Source organism: Panthera leo, chromosome B1 (genome assembly GCF_018350215.1).
Source record: "Panthera leo isolate Ple1 chromosome B1, P.leo_Ple1_pat1.1, whole genome shotgun sequence".
Classification (NCBI taxonomy): domain Eukaryota; kingdom Metazoa; phylum Chordata; class Mammalia; order Carnivora; family Felidae; genus Panthera; species Panthera leo.
In genome coordinates, this window is record NC_056682.1 from 203,753,168 (window position 1) to 203,777,766 (window position 24,599).

General features: G+C 50.4%; 1 protein-coding gene across 5 annotated transcripts in view; it reads right to left on the reverse strand.

Moving 5' to 3' along the window:
• NSD2 (nuclear receptor binding SET domain protein 2) overlaps nt 1–24,599 on the reverse strand; it is an 89,409-nt gene that overhangs the window by 38,890 nt on the left and 25,920 nt on the right. For 4 of the 5 annotated variants that reach the window (XM_042937102.1, XM_042937098.1, XM_042937100.1 and 1 more), the window contains exons 2-5: nt 19,459–20,082; nt 17,287–17,449; nt 6,671–6,837; nt 5,684–6,172 (exon numbers count right to left, since the gene is read on the reverse strand). In XM_042937102.1, the coding sequence (XP_042793036.1) occupies nt 5,684–6,172; nt 6,671–6,837; nt 17,287–17,449; nt 19,459–19,995 (1,356 nt within the window). In that variant the 5' untranslated portion in view covers nt 19,996–20,082. Of the gene's footprint in view, nt 1–5,683; nt 6,173–6,670; nt 6,838–17,286; nt 17,450–19,458; nt 20,083–24,599 lie in introns of those variants that run through there. The other variant, XM_042937103.1, reaches the window with a different exon arrangement.

Below are 24,599 nucleotides of genomic sequence, written 5' to 3' on the forward strand. Positions count from 1 at the left end.
CAGAGGACGGTCACTTTACGTGTCTGGGTTCAGCGTAGCCAGCCCTGAGACAGGGATAACTTGTGCCAGCCTCAAAAGGCCTTCGTGACAACCGAACGTGATTTTTTTCCAGGAGAGCCTGGGTGGCTCAGTTCAGGTCAGGATCTCACGGTTCACGAGTTGGAGCCCCACCTCGGGATCCCCGCTTGGGATCCTCTTTCTCCCTGTCTGCCCCTCCCCCACTCGTGCGCACCATGTCTCTCTCAAAAGAAACAAACTTAAAAACAATAAATAAGATGGTCGTCACAGTGGCAGACCAGCCACATTCCTCACAGATGGCAAGCACTCAGCGGTGGCCACTGCCATACTTTTAATAAACTACTTCGGACACACAAAAAGGCACAGCAGGCTGGATACCCCCAAGCTCACACACTGCGCTGCCTCAACGACACCGCAACAAAGATTCCGCGCACCCCTCAGGGCTCGCACTCCCTGCCCCCGCCCCACCTGTCTCCCACGCACCCGTTCAGACCTTTGTGCCACCTTCTAGACTTCTGGGATGGTCACGGCGCCACCCTCCGAGGGGCCCCGGGAGCCGCTGCCAGGACTCCCGCCTCCCTGCTGAGTGGCACTGCCAGCGTAGCCAACGCACAGTGTAGACAGGCAGCCCACCGGCTTTCAAGTCTGAACTTCCAGAAGACGTCGCCCTGCCCTCCGGGATCACCCGTTCCACGAGAAGCCTGCCTCGGTGCCACCCCACGGACAGGACCACGCGCTGAGGCCTCCCGCAGGCGCCATCAGTGCAGCACCTCGGAAGACCATCCCCCAGCCCCAGCCCCCCTCTTAACTGTGACCTCACGGGACACCCGGAGCCGGAACCACTGAGCTGCTCCCAAACCCCCGACCTGCAGACACTGTGGGCGGATCCACGTGTGGTGCTGGTGGTGGTGGTGGTGGTGGTGGTGGTGGTGGTGGTGGTGGCGGCGGTTTTCAGGCCGGCTTCACACCCACTGCGGAGCCCGACGTGGGGCCTGAACTCACCATCCTGAGACCAAGACCTGAGCCAAGATCAAAGTCGGACGTTCAACCGACTGAGCCACCCAGACGTCCCTATGCGTGCTCTTGTTTTAAGCCATTAGGTTCTGAGGCAATGTGTTACGCAATACTACACAACTACCACGAACGTTCGTACAAAGAAAGACATGAAGCACGGTTCGCTTCTATCGCATTGATAAAAAATTGGGATCAGGGAAGGTAAAACAGATTCTTTAAAACTTGGAAACTGAGACCACACACATCAGTAACCAATGACATTGCTACTGATGCTGGAGCCTCTGGGAGATCCTTCCTGGGATTTTCGTCACAGTGGGGCTCCCCCAGCTGCTCTCCCTTCCTTGCCTGCAAAGTCCCCCCACACCCCCACCCCCACCCCCGCCCAGGTCCTCATCAGCAGGACTCCATCCCACTGCGGGCTTTGTCTCCCAGCAAACTATTCACCACCCCCACTGCAGCCCCACCACTGTGCTCCAGGGACGCCACAACAGACACTTGTGAGCTGAGCCTGCTGGACAGAGAGAACCAAGCAAAGCACGTTAATGAAGAACTCAACCCACTTCACAAGGCAGAATATTCTCCTTCGTTTGCAAGAAGGAACTTGAACTTCAAAACAAAAGCCCGCGGGTAGCAGCCAAAGATCCCTGAGAGTCCCAGTCTTCTATCTAGTGACCCTGGAAAAGGGGGCAGGAAGCAGAGGGAAGGCTTCATCCAACTCTGTTCCTCAAGGGTTGGCCATGATTCATCAACTAACTACCAAACAAAAGCCATCCTTGGACTCACCGTCACCCCTCAAAAAGAAAAAGCCACCTAGAGAGACCCAGATCATTTTCCAGGGCGAATCAGAGAGCAGCCTCCCCAGTTCAAGCCTACAATTACTTATCACAGAACCAGCACAAACACGCTTGTATTCACAACAAAGTCGCTGAAACAGTTAAAGACCATCCAGGCGTCATCACTCTTCTGACGACGATAATCGCCCCAAACCAAGCAACGCCCGCACCCAGCTGGGAGGGAAGGGGCCCATGGGCCTCATACCCCATCCCCAACAGAGACCGGGTACAGGCAGGGCAGGGCAGGGCGCCTATCTTGAGTGTGAACTGAAGCTTCATCGGGCACCCTTCAGTTTGGGCTTCTGCATTCAGCAGGACGCCACGGCAAACTGTGCGTCACGTGCTCTGGAGAGGCGCTCGGAGCTGAGGGACTCCGCGGGTGCCCGGCACCTCACACGCGCAGTGTCTGGGGTGAGAGGCTTCCGTTTGCTCTTGCCACTTTCCTTGGTACTAGAAAGGCCATCCTGAGAGCGGGATGGGTCCCCAAAGGCAGAAAGGGTGGTCTCGGGAAAGCGGTTTGAATCCTCGGGCACCCGCTTTTCTCTCGTAATTTCAGATGCGCGGAGAGGCCAGGGACAAACAGACGGGAGTGTGGCTGGCTGGGGTCGAGAGCCCTGCCCTGCTTCCCAGAGCACGCAGCTGCGCGGCAGCCACAACGGGGGCCCGGCGGGGACCGTCCGCGCCGCTCCGCGCCCCGTACCGCTTCCAGTCCGACAGAGGCCGCGGCTCCTCCCTGGGCAGACTTCTCCGCTCCGGGACGCTGCTCTTCGGGGACAGATGAGGCAGATGGGGGGGTAAAACGGGGGGTGCGCTGCACTTTTCACACTTCCCACGAGTGACGGGATCTGCACGTCCTCCGGCCGACGGCCTCCTGCTGGGCTGGCGGCGGCCCCTTCGCCGCCGCCCCGAGTCGGCCACGGGAACACACGAGCCCCGCCCCTCCCTTAACCACCTTTCAGTTGCAAACACCATGCCACCTCCTTGGGCACGTGGGCCACCTTCTGCAGGGTCAGTACCCGGGAGTGACCTTACAAGACAGAAAAAACATGCATCTTCGGGGCACCAGGCTGGCTCAGTTGGAGAAGCATGTGATTCTTGATCTCAGGATTGTGAGTTCAAGCCCCACGTTGGGTGTAGAATTACTCAAATGAATGAAAAAGTAAATTTTTAAGATAAAAACTTTAAAAAAACAAAAACAAAAAACCACGGATCTTCAATTCCACTATACGTCACCAAATTTCTCTGGAAACCAAGTGTGAAGAACGATGGGGCTCTCTCTGCCCGTCCTTCCCGAGGCGCGGGGCTGGGGCGCTCACCCGGCAGCCGCGGACAGTCCTCTGTGGTTCCCTGGCTGCCAGCGAGGCAGAGTGACCTCTCTCTGTGGATGCACTGGCTGCCCAGGCTCTTCTAGAAATTGCCATTTTCGCAGCCTTCAGAATGGTCTGAGCTCCGTACCCAGTTTGTCCTTTCGTTTTGTTCCCGGTGTCCCTGTCACATAAACTTTCATTTTAACGTTGCTCCTCAGGGGCCTGTGATCGGTTTGGCTTAAGAAATCCTCCCCTCTCCCCAAGGACAAAGTTGTCCCGCAGTGGCTGAGTTCTGAAAGCCCTGGGCGGTCCCGGCGCCCGTCCAGACTGTCCAGCTGCCCGCGCCCCTTCCCCATCTGCTTCCAGGTTCTTCTCTGGGTGCGGCCGCTGCCCTGAACATCCCGGCCGACGCCACTGCCCCCAGCAACAGAACCTCCTGTGTGGTGGGCAAGTCCTCAGGCCGGGCTTCTCCTCAACGTGGCTACTCATCACCCACTTACAAAGTGCCAACAAATTCCTACTGGGAGTTGTATCGGGATTATATGGAATTTATAGTTTAACATAAGGTAAATTGACAACCTCAACTTCAGAATACGGAACCTTCCTATATATTAACGTGTGTATTTACGCAGGTCTGCTAAGACACCAAGAGTTATTTCTCCCAAAGTCATACATATTTTGTTATATTTTCTTTTCTTCCTTCAAATTTTTATTTATGATTCTTAGGTAACATATGTAGTGTGATGTCGGTTCCAGGAGAATCCAGTGTCTCGTCACCTCCGCACAACGCCCAGTGCTCATCCCAGCAGGCGCCCTCCGTGGTACCCATCCCCCATCGAGCCCACCCCCCACCCACTTCCCTCCGTCACCCTCCGTGTGCTCCCTGTCCTTACAGTCTCCTGTGGTTTGTTTCCCTCTCTCCCCTCCCTTCCCACGTGTCCATCTGTTTTGCTTCTTAAATTCCACATAGGAGTGAAATCACGTGGTATCTGTCTTTCCCAGACCGACTCATTTCGCTTAGCATAACGCCCTCTAGCTCCATCCACATCATCGCATTTGGCAAGATTTCCTTCTTTTTGATGGCTGAGTGGCATTCCATTGTATACATACATCACATCTCCTTTACCTGTTCATCATTTGGGCTCTCTCTGCACTTTGGCTGTTGTTAATGCTGCTATAAACAAAGGGGTGTGTTGTATTTATTTCTTGATACCTTATATTTTTGTTGCTGTCATAAGTGGTATCTTTTTTTTTGGTAAGATTTTATTTTTAAGTAATCTCTACACCCAACGTGGGGCTCAAACTCACAGCCCAAGATCAAGGGTCGCACGCTCCACCAACTGAGCCAGCCAGGTGCCTCAGATGGTATCTGTCTTATGTTGATTTCCTCTTTGTTACTGTTCTTGTATACCGGTCCTAGTGAACTTTTATCAATTCTGAAGATTTTCTTTTTTAAATATTTTTGTAAATGTTTTTTTAGATTTTTGAGAGAGAGAGCACGCACGTGTGCGTGCTACTCCACCTCGGTGGCACCCGGGGCGGGGAGAGGGGCATCTGAAGTGGGCTCTGAGCTGACAGCACAGAGCCCAACGTGGGGCTCAAACTCACAAGCTGTGAGATCATGACCTGAGCCAAAGTCGGATGCTTAACCGACAACCACTCAGGCGCCCCTGTAGATTCTCTGAAGTTTTCTACACAGACCTCTACAAACAATGACAGCTTTATTTCTTCCTTTACAACTATGCCTTTTTTATTCGTTATCCTTATCTTACTATACTGGCTAGTATTTTCACTACAACACTTAATGTAAGTGGTAAAGAAAGGCATTTTTGTCTTGTTCACAGTTTTAAAGAGAATGTTTCTAATGTTTCATTAGTAAGTGTGATGCTTGCCGAAAGCTTCTGATTGATACCCTTCCACAGATTAAGGAAGTCACCTTCTAATCCCGGCTTGCTAACTTCGTATCAAAGAGCAATGAATTCTATCAAATGCCTTTTCTCCGTCTACCGAGTGGATCATTGATTCTGCAACACAGTGAGTCACACACTCGATTTTCTCCCATTACGCCCTTCTGTTCCTAAGGAAAGCCCCTTCCAACCCGTGTATCACTACATGTAATATCGAACATAACCAAGGCCGGGGGCCTAATCCCTTCAGCTCTTTACAACCAAGCCTTATCACCATGTACTAACCGATGCCGCATTCTAGGAAGGTGATCAAGAAAAGTGTTCCAACGCTTGCCCTATCGATATATTTCTGTCCCTGCTGTCTCCTCATCCGCAACGGGAGGGACGTTCTAGTAGCCCGGAGCACACAGGCAAGCATCTCCGTCCTCTAGGACGAAAGTGGCGGTTCCCTAACGCTCACGTATTACAGCTCAAACCTCTGCAAAGCTCACTACAGACCGTGCTGAGAGCACCGCGGAACGGAAGGACTGCGCTGAAAGGATGTTCCCCAAACTCAGGAACCCCCAGAATAAACGCCCAACTGAGAACCCGGCACAGTACCGACCTCATCCCTGTGCTTCTGACAGAAGACCAGAAACTGGGATGCCGCATCTCCCTTCCTGCTTCGTGGAGCGGAGGCCGTGGCCTTCTTCCTCCCAGGAGGAGACCCGACTCCTCTCTTGGGGTCGGCCTCTGCCATCTTTTGAGGAGTACTCTGTACTGTCCCAGGGTCACCCGCTCGGTTTTCGGCAGAGCTAGACAGCTTCACTCTCCGCCTTCTCTTGACGGGAACGCCCTCTTCTCGCATGGACTTGGGGTCAGCAGCAGCTTCCTCGGGGACTCCTGAGGGCTCTACCATGGGTCCCAGAGGCGGAGCCTCCACAGAAATGCCTGCCTCCTTAGCTACGTGAGGGTTGAGGTGAAGCCGCTCCCCCACGTAGAGGAAAGTGAACTTGGCCTTCCGCTCCTCCACCGACATGCTTGCAGCTTCTTCTGCTTGAACGATGCCCGTTTCCCACTGGGCCCTCAATTTCCCTGAAATAGGTTTCAACAGCTGAAAAGAGAAACATAAGACACTGTAAATTTCATTATATAAACAAAAAAGTTAACCCACTTTAAAGAAGAATATTTTTAGAATTCCAGACAAATTTAGAAATCAAAAGCTATAAAAACCAATTTACTTGAAGGTTTAGACAGAATTCAGCCCAATGTAATAACTGTTTCTTTAAACCAATTCCAATCCCATTTAACTAATGTAACATATACACTACATAGTATATATCATAGATAACATTTCATGTATTTTTATGTATACAAAGAAAAATAAAAATTATAAAAGAAATTATCTGATTATCATCCAATGAGTAAAACGAATAAACTAGGTCTCTAAGGACACTTGTCGTATTCTGTAACACAGCATACTTGGGCAAAATCAAACAATGATAGACAGAAATCATTATAATATATCAAGCAACCATAGTTTCAAAATAAGGTAAAAATTAAGAGTAAAAATTATTTTGGTCTAAAATTATACTTAAGGAACATCTATCACCTTAATTTTCTCAGCTTTCGTGGGTGCCTGCTTGGCACTTTCCTGGCATAATTTTTCAAACTGTCCTTCTCCTTCAAAAGCTACAAGGCTCTTCTCAAATATCCAAGCTCTTTCTGGGGCATCACCAAAGAATTGTACGTGATACTGGCGTGCACTCTTTTTCTGACCTAGTTTTTAAAATAAAATGTTAGAACTTGAAAGTTAGAATTTGGGATCAAATTAGGCAAGTCTATTAATAATTAGTGATATGAAGTTGGAAGCTGCTTTGAAGTTGTTTTATTTGGTTCTGTTTCAGTCTGTTAACCTCAAAAAAAGTCCTACTCTTTTTACCCCACCAAGCTCCATGTCAAAGAGAAAGGAAACACATTTATGAGGGACTTAGGTAAGATTCAAATTCGACTAGGAAAGAAAGTAAATAAATGCTCTCCTTTATCTCCTCCGTCAAGATCCACTTAAAAAGATTACCAAATAAAGAAAGTAAGAGAGGACATCAGCAAAAGGGCCATTCAACAGAGAGGGTACTAGGCAGCAATGAATGGGATACAGACTGGTGTCAGATGGCCCGGGTTCAAATCCCAACCCCATCACCTACCAGCTGGGCAACCTTGGGCCGGCTACTCACTCACAATGCTCAGAGGGGGAATCAGGGTACCAATGACCTCTGAGGGCAGCCATGAGGCCACAGGGTAACCCCTCAGATGTCCACTGCTGTTCCTCTTAGCAGAAAGGAAAAAGCCACATCCTACAGTGCAGCCAGAAGGGAGATGGGTGAGGAAAGAGACACTTGAGCCCAAAATCCAAGAGAGGATCCCAAAATGCCATATTTGGCTGAACAAGAGTGAGGCTGAAAACAAGCAAGCTGGTTAAAAGGTCAGACCTCTGTGCCAAGTGGAGGGAGAAAGGGGGATCTCCGTGGGAGGACCGCCAGGCCCTGTTCCTTCACAGAGAACGCTGGCCAAAAGAAATCCAAGAACACTTTCTACAGAACCAACACATCCAGAGGAAAAATGTCTCCATTGAGTCTTTTGGAGATCCCCCCAACTAAGTGGCCGATGGCCAGCTGGACCCTCTAAGATAAGCTGTCCGTCTCCCCACACACGGGCTGCAGCAGCTCTAAGTGGCGCTCTCTCAAACGCAAACACAGCATCCAGGACTCCCGGGACCCAGGGAAGCCTCTAGCATAAACAAGCCCAAGATACACAAAAATAAGCAATCTCTGCAGGGCCACACACACACACACACACACCATGCCAGGAAGAGAGGACACCTGACAAAGAAAATCTCTAGTTTGCTATGTAAAGAAAACAAAAAGAGCTATCAGAAACTTTAAAATACAATTATGAAAAAATAAAATCATTAAGAAAGCTTGGAAGGTATGTTAAGAAATCTCCCAGAAAGAAGAAGATTAAGATGAAAAATATCTACTCCTGTAAGAAACCTATAGGATCAATCCAGGAAGGACCATACTCAAGTAACTGTCCTTCTAGAGAGAGAAACAGAGAAAGTTGTCAAAGAATTAACAACACAAGACCACGTCTCAGAACTAAAACAATTCTAAGTGTCTCATCCAATACCCACACCAAGGTACATCTTTGTGACATTTAAGCCATTGAAGGAAGACAGCTTCCATGTTAATGGAAAAGTGTAATAGTACTTCAAGAACAATTCTGGATGCTAGAAGGAAATCATGTAATACCTTCAAAATTCTGAAAAGAATTATTTTCAACATAAAATTCTACGTTGAGCCAAACCATCAATCAAATGTGAAGATAGAGAAATAGCATCCTATGAACCACAAATTTACAACCCATACACACTTTCTTACAATACCAAAAATATATTCCAGCAAAAAAGGAAAACTGACCAAAAGCACAGTGTGGAACCACACAGAACAATGCACGTAACTCAGGAAAGCATCTTTAAGAAGTCTAAGATTACTATAACGCAAAAGGTTAAAAGAGTGCTGGCAGTCCAGACTGAAGCAGGAAAATGGAAAATTCTAGCACAGAGCTCCAGGGGAAGAAAAGATGAGAAAAAAGAACATTTCCATAGCAAAAGAAAATCTGAGCAGCAAGGAAGGACGGTTAAAAAATGAGATCCAGGGAGCAGAAAAGGAAAATGGCAAACACAGGTTTTCACATTTTCCCCCCAACAGAAAAATCTATATAAAAGGAGGAGTTTCAGGGACAGAAAAATAAATAAGGCTGTATAGACAGCAAAGCACAGGATTTAAAAGTAAAAGCAGCAGTGCCTGGCTGGCTCAGTCAGTGGAGTATGTGACTCTTGATCTCGGAGTATAGGTTCAAGCTCCATATTGGGCATAAGAGCCTACTTTTTCAAACAAAACAAAACAAAACAAAACAAAACAAAACAAAGGCAATAATTAACTCCAGGGGAAAAAAAAGGTTGTATAAGAAAGAAAATGCAATTATAGAACACACTTCTCTTGTCACTCAATGATATTTACACAGTCAAAATTATGTGAACATTTATGTTTGATGTAATAAAAACAGCAAGTTAATTATATGCAGAGGATGAAAAGAAATAAGAAATAATGGAAGGGATCACTTTCCATAATAGAAAATCAACAGAAAATATCTAAATGATAAATCAAAAATGGTAGTTAATCGGGAGTCTGGGTGGCTCAGTCAGTTAAGCATGTGACTTCAGCTCAGGTCATGATCTGATGGTTAGCGGGTTCAAGCCCCGCGTCGGGCTCTGTGCTGACAGCTCACAGCCTGGAGCCTGTTTCAGATTCTGTGCCTCCCCCTCTCTCCCTACCCCTCCACCACTCACATTCTGTTTCTGTTTCAAAAATGAATAAATGTTTAAAAAAATTTTTTTGAATAGTAGTTAATCCAACTATACGACATTCTGAAAACAGCAAAACTATGGAGACAGTAAAAAGATCAGTGTTTGCTGGAGGTTCAGAGGGAAGGAGAGATGAATAGGCAGAGCACAGAGGTTCTTCAGGGCAGTGTAACTATTCTGAATGATACTATAATGATGGATATAGGTCGTTACACATTTGTCCAAACCCATAGAATACACAACACCAAGTAGGAACCTAATTTAATCTACAGACTTAGGGTGATTGATGTATCACTGTAGGTTCATTGAGTATAACAAATGTACCACTCTGGTGGAAGATGTTGATGGGAAGGGAGGCTGTGCATGTATGTGGGTGTACTATCTGTACCTTAATTCTTCTGTGAACCTAAAACTGCTCTGAAAAAAATAATAAAGTCTTTAAAAAAAAATAAAAGTAGTTAAAACTAGAAGAAAATGTTGGAAGTGTTAAAAATACATTAGACCTAAGGAGGAGACTGGACTATTTTTCACTATTAAACTCTCAATAGAATTTGATTTGTTTGTTAAATGTGCACACTTCTTTGGGGTATGTGGATGGCTCAGTTGGTTAAGTGTCTGACTTTGGCTCAGGTCATGGTCTCCCAGTTTGTGGGTTCAACCCCCGTGTCAGGCTCTGTGCTGGTAGCTCAGAGCTTGGGGCCTGCTTCAGATTCTGTGTGTGTGTGTGTGTGTGTGTGTGTGTGTGTGTGTGTGTGTGCGCGCCTCTCCCCCACCATGCTGTCTCTCTCAAAAAAATGAACATTAAAAAAAATTTTTTTTAAGTACGTACACTTTGATTTTACAATAGGTGAGATTAAAAACTATGTTAAGAGATTTGTGACTTCTTCCATTACTTTAATACTTTGAAAGAACTTTCCTTGGTCACGAAAATGACTATAGGCATATGTCACACCATTCGCATGACAAAGAAGGTCTGTTACAGTGCATATAATGAAACAATATGAACTTACATTATTTTCTATCAATAGTTAATTACACAAAAAAATACTCCTTACAGATAAAGTGGGAAAAAAAAAAAAAAAGCAGAGAAAAATACTATAGTCTGATCCCAGGTTTGTAAAATAAATATAATTAGTTTTGAAGTTCTTTCCTGTCTAGAAATTTGGTAGCAATATAACCCAGTTGTTTTCCTAGTTTTGTGGGTTTCTTTAATCCATATGAATTTCACTGCTTCAAGAGGTGAATATCTCAGTGTTTTATTTTACCACATAATTAACCAGTTGTCCCACCATTTATTAGTAATTATTTCTTCCTGTGATTTCTGATGTTCATCAGTCATGTTCAGTATGAAAACACTTGTCATTGACTCCCCCTACCCACACAACCTTCTAAAAGAACCTATCCTCCACCAATAACCCAGGTACCTAATTTTGCACTACAATCCTTTTGTCCCCATCATGGCCCATTGGACTCAAGGTGACCCTCTGGCTAGACCCTCTGGGCTAGGTGACCCTCTGGGCTAGAATGAGCTAGAATGAGTCAAGAATCTCTCCAGATTCTGTGAATCCTTTGAGTTGACAGCAGTCACCCATGCATGCAGAATGGACCCCACAAAGAAACAAGGCTGCTTTGCAGCTGAAGCTCCAGGCAGGAAGAGCAGCAATTAAAAAAAAAAAAAAATGCAGACAAGTGTCTACAGAAGCAAGAATAGAGAACAGGGACAAAATCACAAGGACATGACACCACAGAGTTCCACAGAAAATAAAGGACAAGCATCACCATGCCTGAATTTCCTGGTTTAGTCCCTGGAGGGCACTAGAGCACCAAAACAGGGAAAGCAGACACTGACAAAAAACTGCCACCAGAAGAAGGCAGGTTGGCTATCAGTCGATTATTTTAACATACCTCTCTTGGTAACTGAAAGAATAAGCCAAGAAGAAAAAATCAGTAAGGAGATCATACTATGAAGCGATATGATAACCCAAGATATGAGAAGGCCAGATTACCTATCATATTTTTTGAAAATGCTGGAATTTAGAAATAGAGCAATGAGGGTGACCTTCCGTAACAGAAAATGTGACAAAAATTTTTTCCACAACAGAAAATGACTGGACCCCAGACGGCAGTTATCTGATGAGGAGACTAGTGCCATACGGGCGTACCCTGGACACGGTGAAGCTCTCAGGTGCAAGAGAATTGTTCTCTTCATAGTGTAGCATCTAAAAACCTACATTTATCTTCTGTTTCCAACTTGAGTCAGGCCTCAAAGCTGCTCATCCATCTAAGATACCCTGGTAAATAACAGGCCAGACAAGTCCTGCTACTGCGTATCACAAAAATGCTGTCTTAACGTTTGTTTATTTATTTATTTCGAGACAGAGTGTGAGCAGGGGAGGGGCAGAGACAGAGGGAGAGAGAGAATCCCATGAAGGCTCCACACCGTCAGCAGAGAGCCCGAATCGGGGCTCGATCCCAGGAACCGTGAGATCATGACCTGAGCCGAAATCAAGAATGGCGACACTCAACCGGCTGAGCCCCCCAGGCGCCCCTGTTACAAACATGCTGTTAAGACTTTCATTAACTTAGCTTCTCAAAGGGAATGTACACTTTCAAAGGAGCCTGGATTGAGCTGTGGTCTAGGAGTTGTATTCTCGTCCGCATGAATGTTGAACATCAGGTTTTTAAATCTGAGTATATTACTAAGATCCAGATTCAACCACAACTATAAATCCAAGTGTGATAAGTAGGAAAAAAAAAAAAAAAAAAAGTACGCCTACGCAAAAAAAAGAGAAAACTTGGGGTGGGGTAGGGGTAGGGTGAGGGAGTTGCGCCTCACAGGAAAAGATCCCCATGCTCAGCCAGCGCCATGCCAGAAGCCATCCTTCCTTCGGGTCCCTGTCCTGCCCCAGTGAGGATGCCTGAGCCCCCAAAGCTTGCCCATCACTCACCATGTCACCCCACCAGGGGCTGCTGCATGCCAAGTGTTCAGAAATCATAAACGGACCCCAAAGTTCCACCTGCAGCCAGGTCTCCGTGTCCTGCCTGGAGACCTACCTCACACATCCCTGGTGAATTCTCGGTCTCCCACAGCCATGAACACAAGCAGTGCCCACACGTGGGCTTCCACACACCGCCGTCTTCTAAAGGACCCAGCTTTCCTCCCAGGAAATGGCGGACACGGCAGAGTGTAAGTGTGCATGCAGCGTCTTGGGGGGCTCCGCAAGGAAGCCCTCACGGGCTCACTGAGACACATCAAAAGGACACAGCTGAAAGGGACTTAATGGGACTTCTGCTGGTTAAATCTGGGACAACCAGGGCATTAAAGAGTGAGGACTGTAATACATAACTAAGTGTTTACGAAGAAGCTCATCTTCACAGAAAAATGCCACTTAATTAAACACAGGAGGAAGCAGGATAAAAACGGGCAGGTACATTTGCTCAGCCGGTGGGTCATAAAGGAGTGGGGAGGGCGTGGGGAAGGGCTGGCGGGGGGACGTGGTGCCCACGCATGGCCACGGGGCACTCACTAGTGACAAAAAAGGACTGCACCTTTCCACTGGAGAGCTCTGTCGGCCACCAGCGACCGAGAAGTGGGACAGCAGACACCAAGAGCTCCCGAAGCAATTCCACCAGGACACGTGTCCTCATGGTTTCCTCTGACCCCTTTTCCTTTCAGAGGTCATGCGAGCCTCCTATCAGCTGGCAGGAGGGCAGGGCGTTCACCTGGGCCCTCCTCCTTCTGAACTACTTTTCAAAAGCACAGTACCGCTCTTCCCAAGGCGATCTGCTTGTAATCGTGAGCGCCCCCTCCCCTGTGTCCCCAAACAACTCCTGGAGGAACGCACTGCGAGGAGCAGGTACTTGGTGACGGGCCCCACATAAGCCCCCTCCCTCAACACCTACACGGGACTCCTGAGTCTGATCACGACACGGCAGCAGAGTTAAGAACGGGGCTGGGGGCACAGAGCGCTGTGCTGGACCGCGGGGGCCTGAGGAGCCGGGCCAGCTGGTGCAACGCAGGCACCCTATCCAATCCCGAGGGAAGGAAAAACACAGGCACAGGGAAAATCCTGGGGAAGTCCACCCAAGGGCCGTCGTGTCACTGCTGGAGGGCTCCCCTGCATGTAGCTGGTGCTGAGCTGGGCGGGAAGCGGTCCCTGTCCTCAGAAGACCCCGCTGACGTGTACAGGTGAGGCACCAGGAGGCCTGCGCCTACGTTCCCGCGGGCTGGCAGAGAGAGAGTGTTCACAGACAGAGAGAGATGGAACAGGTCAAAAGAAACATCTAAAGTTCACAAACACAGGTGACGGTGCACGGGTGGCCAGCATACCGTCCCACTTTGAACTATATGCTCGGAACGTTTTTAAATAGAAGACGAGCAAGCAGGGACGCCTGGGGGGCTCAGTCAGTTAAGCGTCCAACTTCAGCTCAGGTCACAATCTCACAGTTTGTGGGTTCAAGCCCCGCGTCAGGCTCTGGGCTGACAGCTTGGAGCCTGGAGCCTGCTTTGGACTCTGTGTCTTCCTCTCTCTCTGCCCTTCCCCCACTCATGCTTGCTTTCTCTCTCTCTCAAAATAAACAAACATTAAAAAAAAATTTTAAATTCTTTTAATGAAAAAAAAAAGCAAGCAAACGATAAATAAAACATTCCACAAAACAAACAAAGACAAGATGGAACTCAAGTGTGACTCTTCAGCACTGCTGTAAAAGCCAGGCCACGTCTGGGGACGTCAAGGGACGACTAAGAATGGCACAAAATTCCTTAAATTAAATGACCCAAAAGTAGGGCCGTGCAGGGGAGAACAAGTGGCCAAACAGGAACGTTGTCAAGAAAGAGCCCTGATTCTGAAGGCCCACTACTCACCACGCTAAGACTTTCCCGAACAAGGGCTGGTATCATTACCCTCCGTTTTCATACAGAGGGAAACGGGGGCTTAAATTAAGTGGTTCATTACCAGACCAAGTTGCTGAGCGGGGCCCCAGCAGGTTAACTCCAGAGCCCACGCCTCAGCTGGAAGAAGAATGCTCCAATGTTGTAGGCAAAAGAGTAAAAATCCTGGGCCGGAGTGAAGGCTCTAAGAGTAAAGAAAGAGGAAGTGAGAGATGAATTAAAACGTGCTGTGTCTGCACGTCATTTGGACAGGCTGCTGGAGACTGCGGGAATTCTTTTGCTCTACATCGGGGAAGATGTAATGAAATTAAAGTTAATTCATCCCAGTAGCTGGAACAAAGAGACATTCAAAAGCCTCCTTCAGTTACAAGGGTCGGACAAGCTAGGAGCTTCACATAAACAGAGCAGAAATCCCCAGACACTAAAAAGAAATTGCTTGTGATGTGCTAGGCAGACCAGAGACGTGGAAGCCATGAAGGCCCCACTGACTTTTACTTAAGTTTGCTGTGTGGCCGGCTTGTTTCTTTATTTTGAGTGAGTGAGTGAGTGAGAGAGAGAGAGAGAGAGAGAGAAGGAGGGGGGGTGGGGGGAGAGAGAGAATATGCATGTGTGCACTCAAGCCGGGGCAGGGGGTGGGGAGGGAGAGGACGAGAACGCACACATCCAGTGGAAGCGGGGAGGGGCAGGGGGGAGACAGAGAGAGAACCTCAAGCAGGCCCCACACCCAGCGCAGAGCCGGACTGACGTGGGGGCTCACGACAGTGAGAGGACGACCCGAGGACAAATCAAGCTGGACACCTAGCCGGCTGAGCCCCGTGCCGGCGGCTGAGCCCTGAGAAGGGTCCAGCAACGCCACACGTCTGCACCTGTGTGGCCACCCAGCTTCCGTCTCAACTACTTCTTTCCACACTCCAGGTCTAGATGCCTCCGGGGTGCATCCTGGGGCCCCCGAAGGCTTGTGGAAGAGACCACCCCCCCACCACCAATTCTGGCAAGCTGAGGATGCCGACAGTCCTCCACGGGGCGGGAACCGCAGCCGGCCCGCCACAGCACGTGCTGAGCAGGTGCGCGTCCCCGAGCCTCAAGGCAGAGGCCAACCACCTCCAGGGACAGCAGGCCGGGCACAACTCAGACGGAGGCACTTGCCACCGCAGTGTGGACCTCTTCGTCCTGAGCCCATCCCCCCACTCCGGTCCGCTGGCCGGGCAGGCGCCCCCATGCCCCTTCCCCAGCAGCCAGCCGGCGTGAGCAGCAGCCCCACCCAGGGCTGCAGCCGGGCAACAGGGGGGCCGCGTCCCGAGTCCCGCCCAGAGGCCACACGAGGCTGACCGGACAACCGCACGAGGAAGCCCAGGAGCCCGCCCGGCCCAGCCCCCGGCTCTAGTCACCCACACTGCGGAAGGGTGCACAGCCCTGTGGGGTGCTACCTGGCTCAGCTCCAACCCTGTACTCACCACCTAGCGCCTTCTTCAAACTCAAGTCAAACCTTAAAAGAACTTTCCAGAAAAATCTCAAACCATCCAAACTCATTTTTCGCTCCAGAAACACAAGAGTCTTTATGTTTTGTGAGTTCTCCAATTACTGCTTATGTCAGGATCTGCTCTAATCTGTATCAACACGTTGTATTCTTACCCTGTTCTCCAACTGCTCCGTGCAATAATTTATATTCCCAAGTTTCATGATGCAAAGATCATTTCTGGTTTTTCCTTCTCCCCACAGGCCTAAAAAGTAAACTGGGACATCTTTATAACTCAAACTTAGCATAAAATACGATTTCTGGGGTGGCACCTGGTGGCTCAGTCAGTTGAGCATCTGACTTAGGCTCAGGTCATGATCTCACGGTTTGTGGGTTCGAGCCCTGTCAATTGTGCTGAGAGCACAGAGCCCGCTTTGGATCCTCTGTCCCCCTTTTTCTGTACCTCCCCCACTTGTATTCTTTCTCTCTCTCTTTCTCTCAAAAATAAACAAACAGTTTTAGGGGTGCCTGGGTGGCTCAGTCGGTTAAGCATCCGACTTTGGCGTAGGTCACGATCTCGCAGTCTGTGAGTTTGAGCCCCGCATCAGGCTCTGTGCTGACAGGGGCAGCCCGGAGCTTGCTTGGGATTCTGTGTCTCCCTCTCTCTGCCCCTCCCCAACTCACACTCTTTCACTCAAAAAATAAACATGAAAAAAAATAAAAAGTTTTAAAAATGCTATTTCTGAAAATCACGCTGAAACAAGCAATCATTATATATCTAAAACGATAATAAATTAACATGAAAAGCAACATAAAGCCACGACCACTCCTCAATTAATAATACTAATTCAATCAGGTAAGGTAAATGTCTGAGTTGGATATAAAAAGAAAGGGCAATGTGTTACATCCCAATCAAGTATTAGCTTTAAAGTTGCAAAAATGAACCACAGTAAATTCAGCAATAAAAAAAACCAAAATCGGATTCACATACGGGCAAAGGGCTAGTACAGACACTTCTGCAGGGACATACAAATGGCCAATAAGCATGTGAACAGATGCTCAGCACCACTAGTCCTGAGGGCGCTGCAAACCAAAACCACAAAAAGGAGACAGACAATGGAACGGTGGGCGCCAGCGGCCAGGAGGGGCAGGAATGGGGGTCAGCGTTTACTGGGCACAGAGGTCCAGACCCATAAGGTGAGTGGGCTCTGGCACGGACGCTGGAGATGGTCGTACAATGCTGTGAACGTGTTCAATACCACTCAGCTGCACACTTAAAAGTGGTTAAGACAGTCAGTTTTATGTTATGTGTACTTTAGCACAGTTTTTTAAAGTAGGAAGACAAAAAAAGAACCACCACAGTAGGGCTGTTGAAGGAAAGGTAAGAAAAAAGTTTGGAGATTAGAAAGATTAAGTGCAAAAGGAGAAAGACAGAGAAACAGTCCATGAACACAATACCTTTAAGTTTGGTGTAGTTGTGAAGGAGTGGGTCAGCAGAGACCATGCACGGCCACCAAGGGTAACCGGACACTTTGGACCACACCAAGTCGCCAACACTGTATTTCAACAGGTGGTCTTTGTCTCTGCCAGTATTTGGACAGGACTCTTTCTTAGCCGCAACCTGAAAATGAACAACAAAATACATACTAACAATCTAAGTACCCCTAAATCCAATCTTCTATCCAAAGATTATGCAGGCTAGAGGTTACACACACACACACACACACACACACACACACACACACACACACACACAGTGCTTCCCCTGCTATCACTTCATCAAACCGCACACAGTAGGTACCCGACTATGAAGGGCCCTACATAGCTCTATTTCCTTGGTGTGGTGGGTGGTCTTTAATGGTGCTTTACTCAGCTAGTCAAATAAGTTATTTTCGTGGAAGCGTGGATCCATACTCTGACCCTCCCGCGCCCCCCGGCCATGTGTCTGTCAGTTCTCGGGAGCACTTGTGTCACCCAGCACAAAAGGACCCAGGGTAGCAAGAACCTCAGGAGGGCTTGGCAACAAGTCTCAGCTGCATTGTGATCTGGGTCCTAGGGGTCTCTGAGCCTCCATTTCTCTTCCTGAGAACATGAGTCACTTAGGAGCTGGAGGCCTGACAGGGGCCACTGCTGTCCCACTCCTCTCTCAGTCCCTCCAGTGGGACAAGCAAGGTCAGCATGGCTCCTGGCCTCCTCCTGACTGTGACTTCCTGAGCCTTCTCCTAGAGCTCTACATACCTGGGCAAGTTGCTGAACTTGTTTGGGCCTCAGTTTCCTCGTCTGTAAACCAAGGATAAGGGCTCTGAGATCTCACTGTGTGTTATGAGGACCCGTGCGCACGGTGCTAAGGGCTGGCACACAGCTGCTACGTGCTGGCTCTCCGATTAGCCCACAGCACCCCAGCTTTGCATTTTCGTGTCCTCTAAGCCACGTGAGAGCCCCATGTGGAGGATCACCACCCCACTCTGAAGATGAGAGTCAAAACTCAGGTATTTACCCAAGTTTATCAAAACCGACTGGCAGAGCAGGAGTAACTTGCACCAGCCTCTTCCCTGTGAACGAGCGAGGTCCCCCACAACCACGGGAACTTCAGACCCTCGTTGCATCAGCCCAGCTCGCTAAATTCATCTATTTTTTTAAAAAATTCACCGTGGCAATTACATTAGCAAGAGCCAAACAGCTCCTGAGCACTCACTTTTCTAAACCTTAAAAAATCTTCATTATTTTAACGATTTCAAGGGAATTTTGAACATTTTCCCTTTTATCTGTGGAAACTGTAAATAAAATTCCTCAAGTGTCATTTTAAACTACATATTCCAACCTCGGTGAGGATACCAACCCAAAGTGGTTGCAGGCTCCCTCTCCCTACCCCTGCAAGTGGGCCTGGAGCTTCAACTAAAGACCGAAGGACCCCAGGCCCCTCCCAGCCTCTGTTCACATAGACCACAGACGCCGTCAGCCCTTGGCACCCTCCCTAGTTCCTTCTGCCAAGGCCAAGGTTCCTTGGCCGCTTTACACGGCTTATACTCATTTAAGCAGTGGGCCATCGCAGTGCCACTTTAAGACATGGTGACATAAAGCCCTACAGTCCTTCATCACAAGCAGGGGTTTCCACCCGTCTTTGATGACTGAACACCTGCTCACACGTGTTCAAGTGCTGGGCTCCGCACTGGGATCCAAGAGCGTGAAGGTACAAGGCAGACCCAGTCCTCAAGGAGGCGGACCGTCTGCGGGACCACCGGGTAGAGGAGACAAGAGCGGATGGCAAACCATGTGGAAGGACAGGAGCCCCCCTGCACAGCACCCCCCCCCCCCCCATGGCACCAAGAAGCCAGATCCCGGCTAAGTCCTGAAGGTCAAGGGGTGTGGAACTGGCCAGACCTGGGTTTCGAAACCGGTTTTACCTCTTTTTATCCATTTCACTCTCCAACACTTAGTCAAGTCCCTATTTCACAACTGGCTCGCGGGCTGCTGTGAGACTTAACACAGGGTCGCCTGCAGCCACAGCCCGGCTCCCTTGTCAGCCCGGTGCACCCAGGGCAAGGGGGCACACTCTCCTCCCCTGAAGGGGCCTGGCCGGAGCCGGCTGCTGCGCTCGACCCCACCCGGGCCACGACTCCTCACGGGCACCTTTTTGTCGGAGGGACTCGAGATCCTGGACACCAGCGCTGCCTCAACAAGACCGTGCTCCAGCAAGGAGTCGTACTTTATGCTCCGCTTCCTGTTCCTTCTGGCCTTATTTTCCGGTTTTTGTCCGTGTTCTTCCGACTGGGACACGGCAGCAGCACTGTCCCCACAAATCGAAGATTCAAAGAGAGGTTTCCCGTTCATGTACGTTTTGGTGATCTTCAGCTTAATCTCCGGAGAGCCGTTTTTGATGGGGGTGGTGCTGGGCGGCGTCCCGAGCGCCTTCACTTCCTGGGACTCAAAGCGCAATCTGGCATCATGAGCACCAGGCTCGCCATTAAACACACGGGACGTTAGGTCCTTCAGCTTCTCGGATGGAATAAAGGGAAGTGCGTCGTGGCCGTTGAACTTCTGCATGACCCCCTCCTGTAGACTGGTAGAGAGCTGGGCTTTGCTGAGGAACACGGAACATTCGCGATTCACTTCACAGTTCTGGGACTTCCCGTTCGTGCTGCCGAGGGTCTCCGGTGCCTGCTTCATCTTGACACGCTTCGCAATCTTCTCGACAGAAAGAGGACCCTTTTGATGCTAAACTGCGTTCAGCCCAGGCGCTCCGTATCTAGAGCACTACAGTGTTAGAAAAACAAAAAGAAAAAGAAACATCACGTTTAGAACCTAACAGAAGTATCCTGACACCTCTACGGCTTTGTGTGGTTTATCGTGAGACCATGTATGACGTTTAGATAATCCCTCGGTCATAGGAGGCAGCTCCAGTATCATGGAAATGAGACAGAGTCACAAAATGATAAAGTGGAAAGGAAAGGGAAGGGGGAAGGGTGGAGGGGGGAGGGGGGGAGGGGGAGGGGGAAGGGGGAAGGGGGAAGGGGGAAGGGAAAAGGGGGAAGGGAAAAGGGGGAAGGGAAAAGGGGGAAGGGAAAAGGGGGAAGGGGGAAGGGGAAAGAGGGAAGGGGAAAGAGGGAAGGGGAAGGGGAAAGAGGGAAGGGGAAGGGGAAGGGGGAAGGGGAAAGAGGGAAGGGGAAGGGGAAGGGGGAAGGGGAAAGAGGAAGGGGAAAGAGGGAAGGGGAAAGAGGGAAGGGGAAGGGGAAGGGGAAAGAGGGAAGGGGAAGGGGAAAGAGGGAAGGGGAAGGGGAAAGAGGGAAGGGGAAAGAGGGAAGGGGAAGGGGAAAGAGGGAAGGGGAAGGGGAAAGAGGGAAGGGGAAGGGGAAAGAGGGAAGGGGAAAGAGGGAAGGGGAAGGGGAAAGGGGGAAGGGGAAAGAGGGAAGGGGAAGGGGAAAGAGGGAAGGGGAAGGGGAAAGAGGGAAGGGGAAGGGGAAAGAGGGAAGGGGAAGGGGAAAGAGGGAAGGGGAAGGGGAAAGAGGGAAGGGGAAGGGGAAAGAGGGAAGGGGAAGGGGAAAGAGGGAAGGGGAAGGGGAAAGAGGGAAGGGGAAGGGGAAAGAGGGAAGGGGAAGGGGAAAGAGGGAAGGGGAAGGGGAAAGAGGGAAGGGGAAGGGGAAGGGGAAAGAGGGAAGGGGAAGGGGAAAGAGGGAAGGGGAAGGGGAAAGAGGGAAGGGGAAGGGGAAAGAGGGAAGGGGAAGGGGAAAGAGGGAAGGGGAAGGGGAAAGAGGGAAGGGGAAGGGGAAAGAGGGAAGGGGAAGGGGAAAGAGGGAAGGGGAAGGGGAAAGAGGGAAGGGGAAGGGGAAAGAGGGAAGGGGAAGGGGAAAGAGGGAAGGGGAAGGGGAAAGAGGGAAGGGGAAGGGGAAGGGGAAAGAGGGAAGGGGAAGGGGAAAGAGGGAAGGGGAAGGGGAAAGAGGGAAGGGGAAGGGGAAAGGGGGATGGGGAAATAGGGGAAATGGGAAGGGAAGGGGAAATGGGAAGGGAAGGGGAAATGGGAAGGGAAGGGGAAATGGGAAGGGAAGGGGAAATGGGAAGGGAAGGGGAAATGGGAAGGGAAGGGGAAAGAGAGAAGGGGAAAGTGGGAAGGGAAGGGGAAAGAGAGAAGGGGAAAGTGGGAAGGGAAGGGGAAAGAGAGAAGGGGAAGGGGAAGGTAAGGGGAAGGGGAGGGGAAGGGAAGGGGAAGGGGAAGGGGAAGGGGAAGGGGAAGGGGAAGGGAAGGGGGAAGGGGGAAGGGGGAAGGGGGAAGGGGGAAGGGGGAAGGGGGAAGGGGGAAGGGGGAAGGGGGAAGGGGGAAGGGGGAAGGGAAGAGGAGGGAACCACTTTTAAGGGGGGAGAACACAAAAGTCAGGCCAGGAGACACAAGCCATGCCACCACCACGAGCCAGCAGTGTGGCTGTGACAAGCGGCTCCATGGGCCCCATGGCGGTGAGTGCTGGTACCTGAGGTGGCTGGCACAGAGACAGGCCGGCCTTTGCAAAAGGGTAAGAGGGAAGGGCTCAGAAACCAAACCGATCATCTGGGCACGGCTGAGGGGGGCTCCCAGGCAGAGGTTCGGCAAATGCCCAAGGTGACTGCTCAGCACAGCCGAAAACGAGATCTCCCAATGCCTGGCCCATCACTAGTTCCAGACTGACGATGGGGGGAAGCAAAACATCAAGAGTAACAAAGTGAGAAGACAGCCCAAATCAGGTGTGCTTTATGCTCAGGCCAGTCATCTGATCTCTGTCATCCACCCCTCCCTGCCCAGGCCCAAGTTAAGGGCTGATGACAAGAAGCATCGTAGTAATGGTGCCTTCTATTCAGCTGTCTCCTGGAGATTCACTACCAAGGTCAACACTGCTGAGCCATGACGTACTTTCGCACCGTGCCGTTCGGGCCGCTGGGGGACCCACGAGCATTAGGAAGACCCCTCAGGCTGCCTGTGACGATGAGGTCTTTGCTGCAGGACTGCAGTCCCCACGTGGGGACACCCAGTGACGGCATCCAAGCCCAAAAGGCAGCCAGGAACAAGGAACAGGCAGGCACGCCTTCACCAAGAGTGCCCTGGGACCCTCCGAGAAGGCGGCACAGCGGCAGGGGCGGCAGGGAAAAGCCAAGTGCGCGAGAGTGCACACACCAGAGAGGTCCACACGTGCACGGCAGCCGCTCCCCATGCTGCCCGAGGACAAACGTCTGGCACCGATTTTGACTGTTACCACTGGGGAGGGGGCAAGAAGCCTGCTAAATGCCCTTCTCCGCACAGGACAGCCCCTACGACACAGGATCATCTGGCCAAGCACGCCGACGGTGCTGTGGTGGAGAGACCTCCAGTGCAGCCGCGAGGGCTTGTGGCCTCCGGGGCTTCCACCCAGACCCCGCAGGAGACACAGGAGAGGAGAGCAAACTTAACGGGCCAAGATCCGGCTCGGCGTCAGGCACACCGGATGGCCTGCCAACACCAGGAGACGTGGGAGCGCACGTGCTTTTGCTCACGCAACACTTTTTTAAAGGCAAATGATTCCAGCTCATGTCAGACCGAAGTGGGCAAAAACATAAAAAAACAGGGATGCCTGGTTGGCTCAGTCAGTAGAGCATGTGACTCTTAACCTCAGGGTGGGGAGTTCGAGCCCCACATTGGGAATGGAGCCTACTTAAAAAAATAATTACGGGGGCACCTGGGGGGCTCAGTCAGTTGAGCGCCTGACTTTGGCTCAGGTCATGATCTCACGGTTCGGTTTGTGGGTTCGAGCCCCACGTCGGGCTCTGTGCTGACAGCTCGGAGCCTGGAGTCTGCTTTGGATTCTGTGTCTCTCTGTCTCTCTCTGTCCCTCCCCTGCTCGTGCCCTGTCTCTCAAAAATCAACATTAAAATTTTTTTTTAATTATGTAACATGTATATATGGCACAATTACTTGAAGACACACAGAGAGACAAAGCAGGAAGAAAATAAATGGGACTCTGCTCCTCAAAGAAAGGAACAGTGCTGGGCGAACGTCCTGGCTTCTAGTTTCGCGCCGAAGGAGGGTCTGAGAGGACCCCCGGAACACCCTACAAGAAGTAAGACTCCCAACGGGTGAGAGCCGTGGAGGAAGAGCTCCGGATCCCGCAGACAGACTGTGCCCAAATCCCAGGCCGACACATATGTGGGGCAGAGACCACACAGCCTGGCTTATAAAGTAAGTGCAGCGAGATTCCAGCTGCTAGACAAAAAATAAACCACAAGACCACTTTTAAGAGCAAAACCACAATGAGATCCCACCTCACACCCAGTGGGATGGCTACTCTCGAAAAAACTACAGAAAGCAACCGGTGTTGGCGAGGGTGCGGGCAAACTGGGGGCCTGCGCGCTGTCGGTGGGAATGTGAAGTGGTGCAGCCGCCGTGGAGGACAGGGTGGAGGCTCCCACAGAGCTAGAGCCACACCCAGCACGGGATCCAGCACCCCTACCTCTGGGTCTGTACACAAAGGAACGGACAGCGGGGCCTCGAGGAAATGTCTGCACACCCACGTCCACAGCAGCACTGTTCGCATCAGCTAAGACGAGCAAGAACCCAGAGTCCGCCGACAGACGCGCGGGTGAGAAAACGTGGTCCCTCCGCGCGGCGGAATGTTCCTCGGCCTCGAACGGGAAGGACGTCCCGCCGCCGGCCGCCACACGGATGGACCTGGAGGACGTTGTGCCCCGTGAAATAAGTCGCGAGGGGACAAACACTGTATGATTCCACTTACAGGAGGTCCCTGGAGCGGCCAGATCACAGAGACAGAAGGCAGCTGGTGGAGCCGGGGGCTGGGGGGAGGGAGGACGAGGAGTCGGTATCTGATGGGCGTTAGAGTTTCGGACTCACAAGATGAGGACTTCTGGGGCTGGACGGTGGGGACGACTGCACAGCACGGCGGATGTGCTTAATACTACTGAACGGACACTAAAAATAGTTAAGACGGGGCACCTGGGTGGTTCAGTTAAATCATCTGACTCTTGATTTCAGCTCGGGTCATGATCTCAACAGTCGTAAGACTGAGCCCCAAGTCAGGCTGCCTGCTTGGGATTCTCTCTCTCCCTCTGTCCCTTCCCCACTCACACACATGCACAATGTCTCTCTCTCAAAAAACAACAACAAGAACAACAACAAACTAGTAAAGATAAATTTCATGTTACGTGTATCTTAAGAGAATTAAAAGTAAAAAAACACTACCACTCTTAAGGGGAACATAACAGAATCCAGAGCATCTACAGCATATCATCAAAATATCCAGGATATGACCCAAAATAAC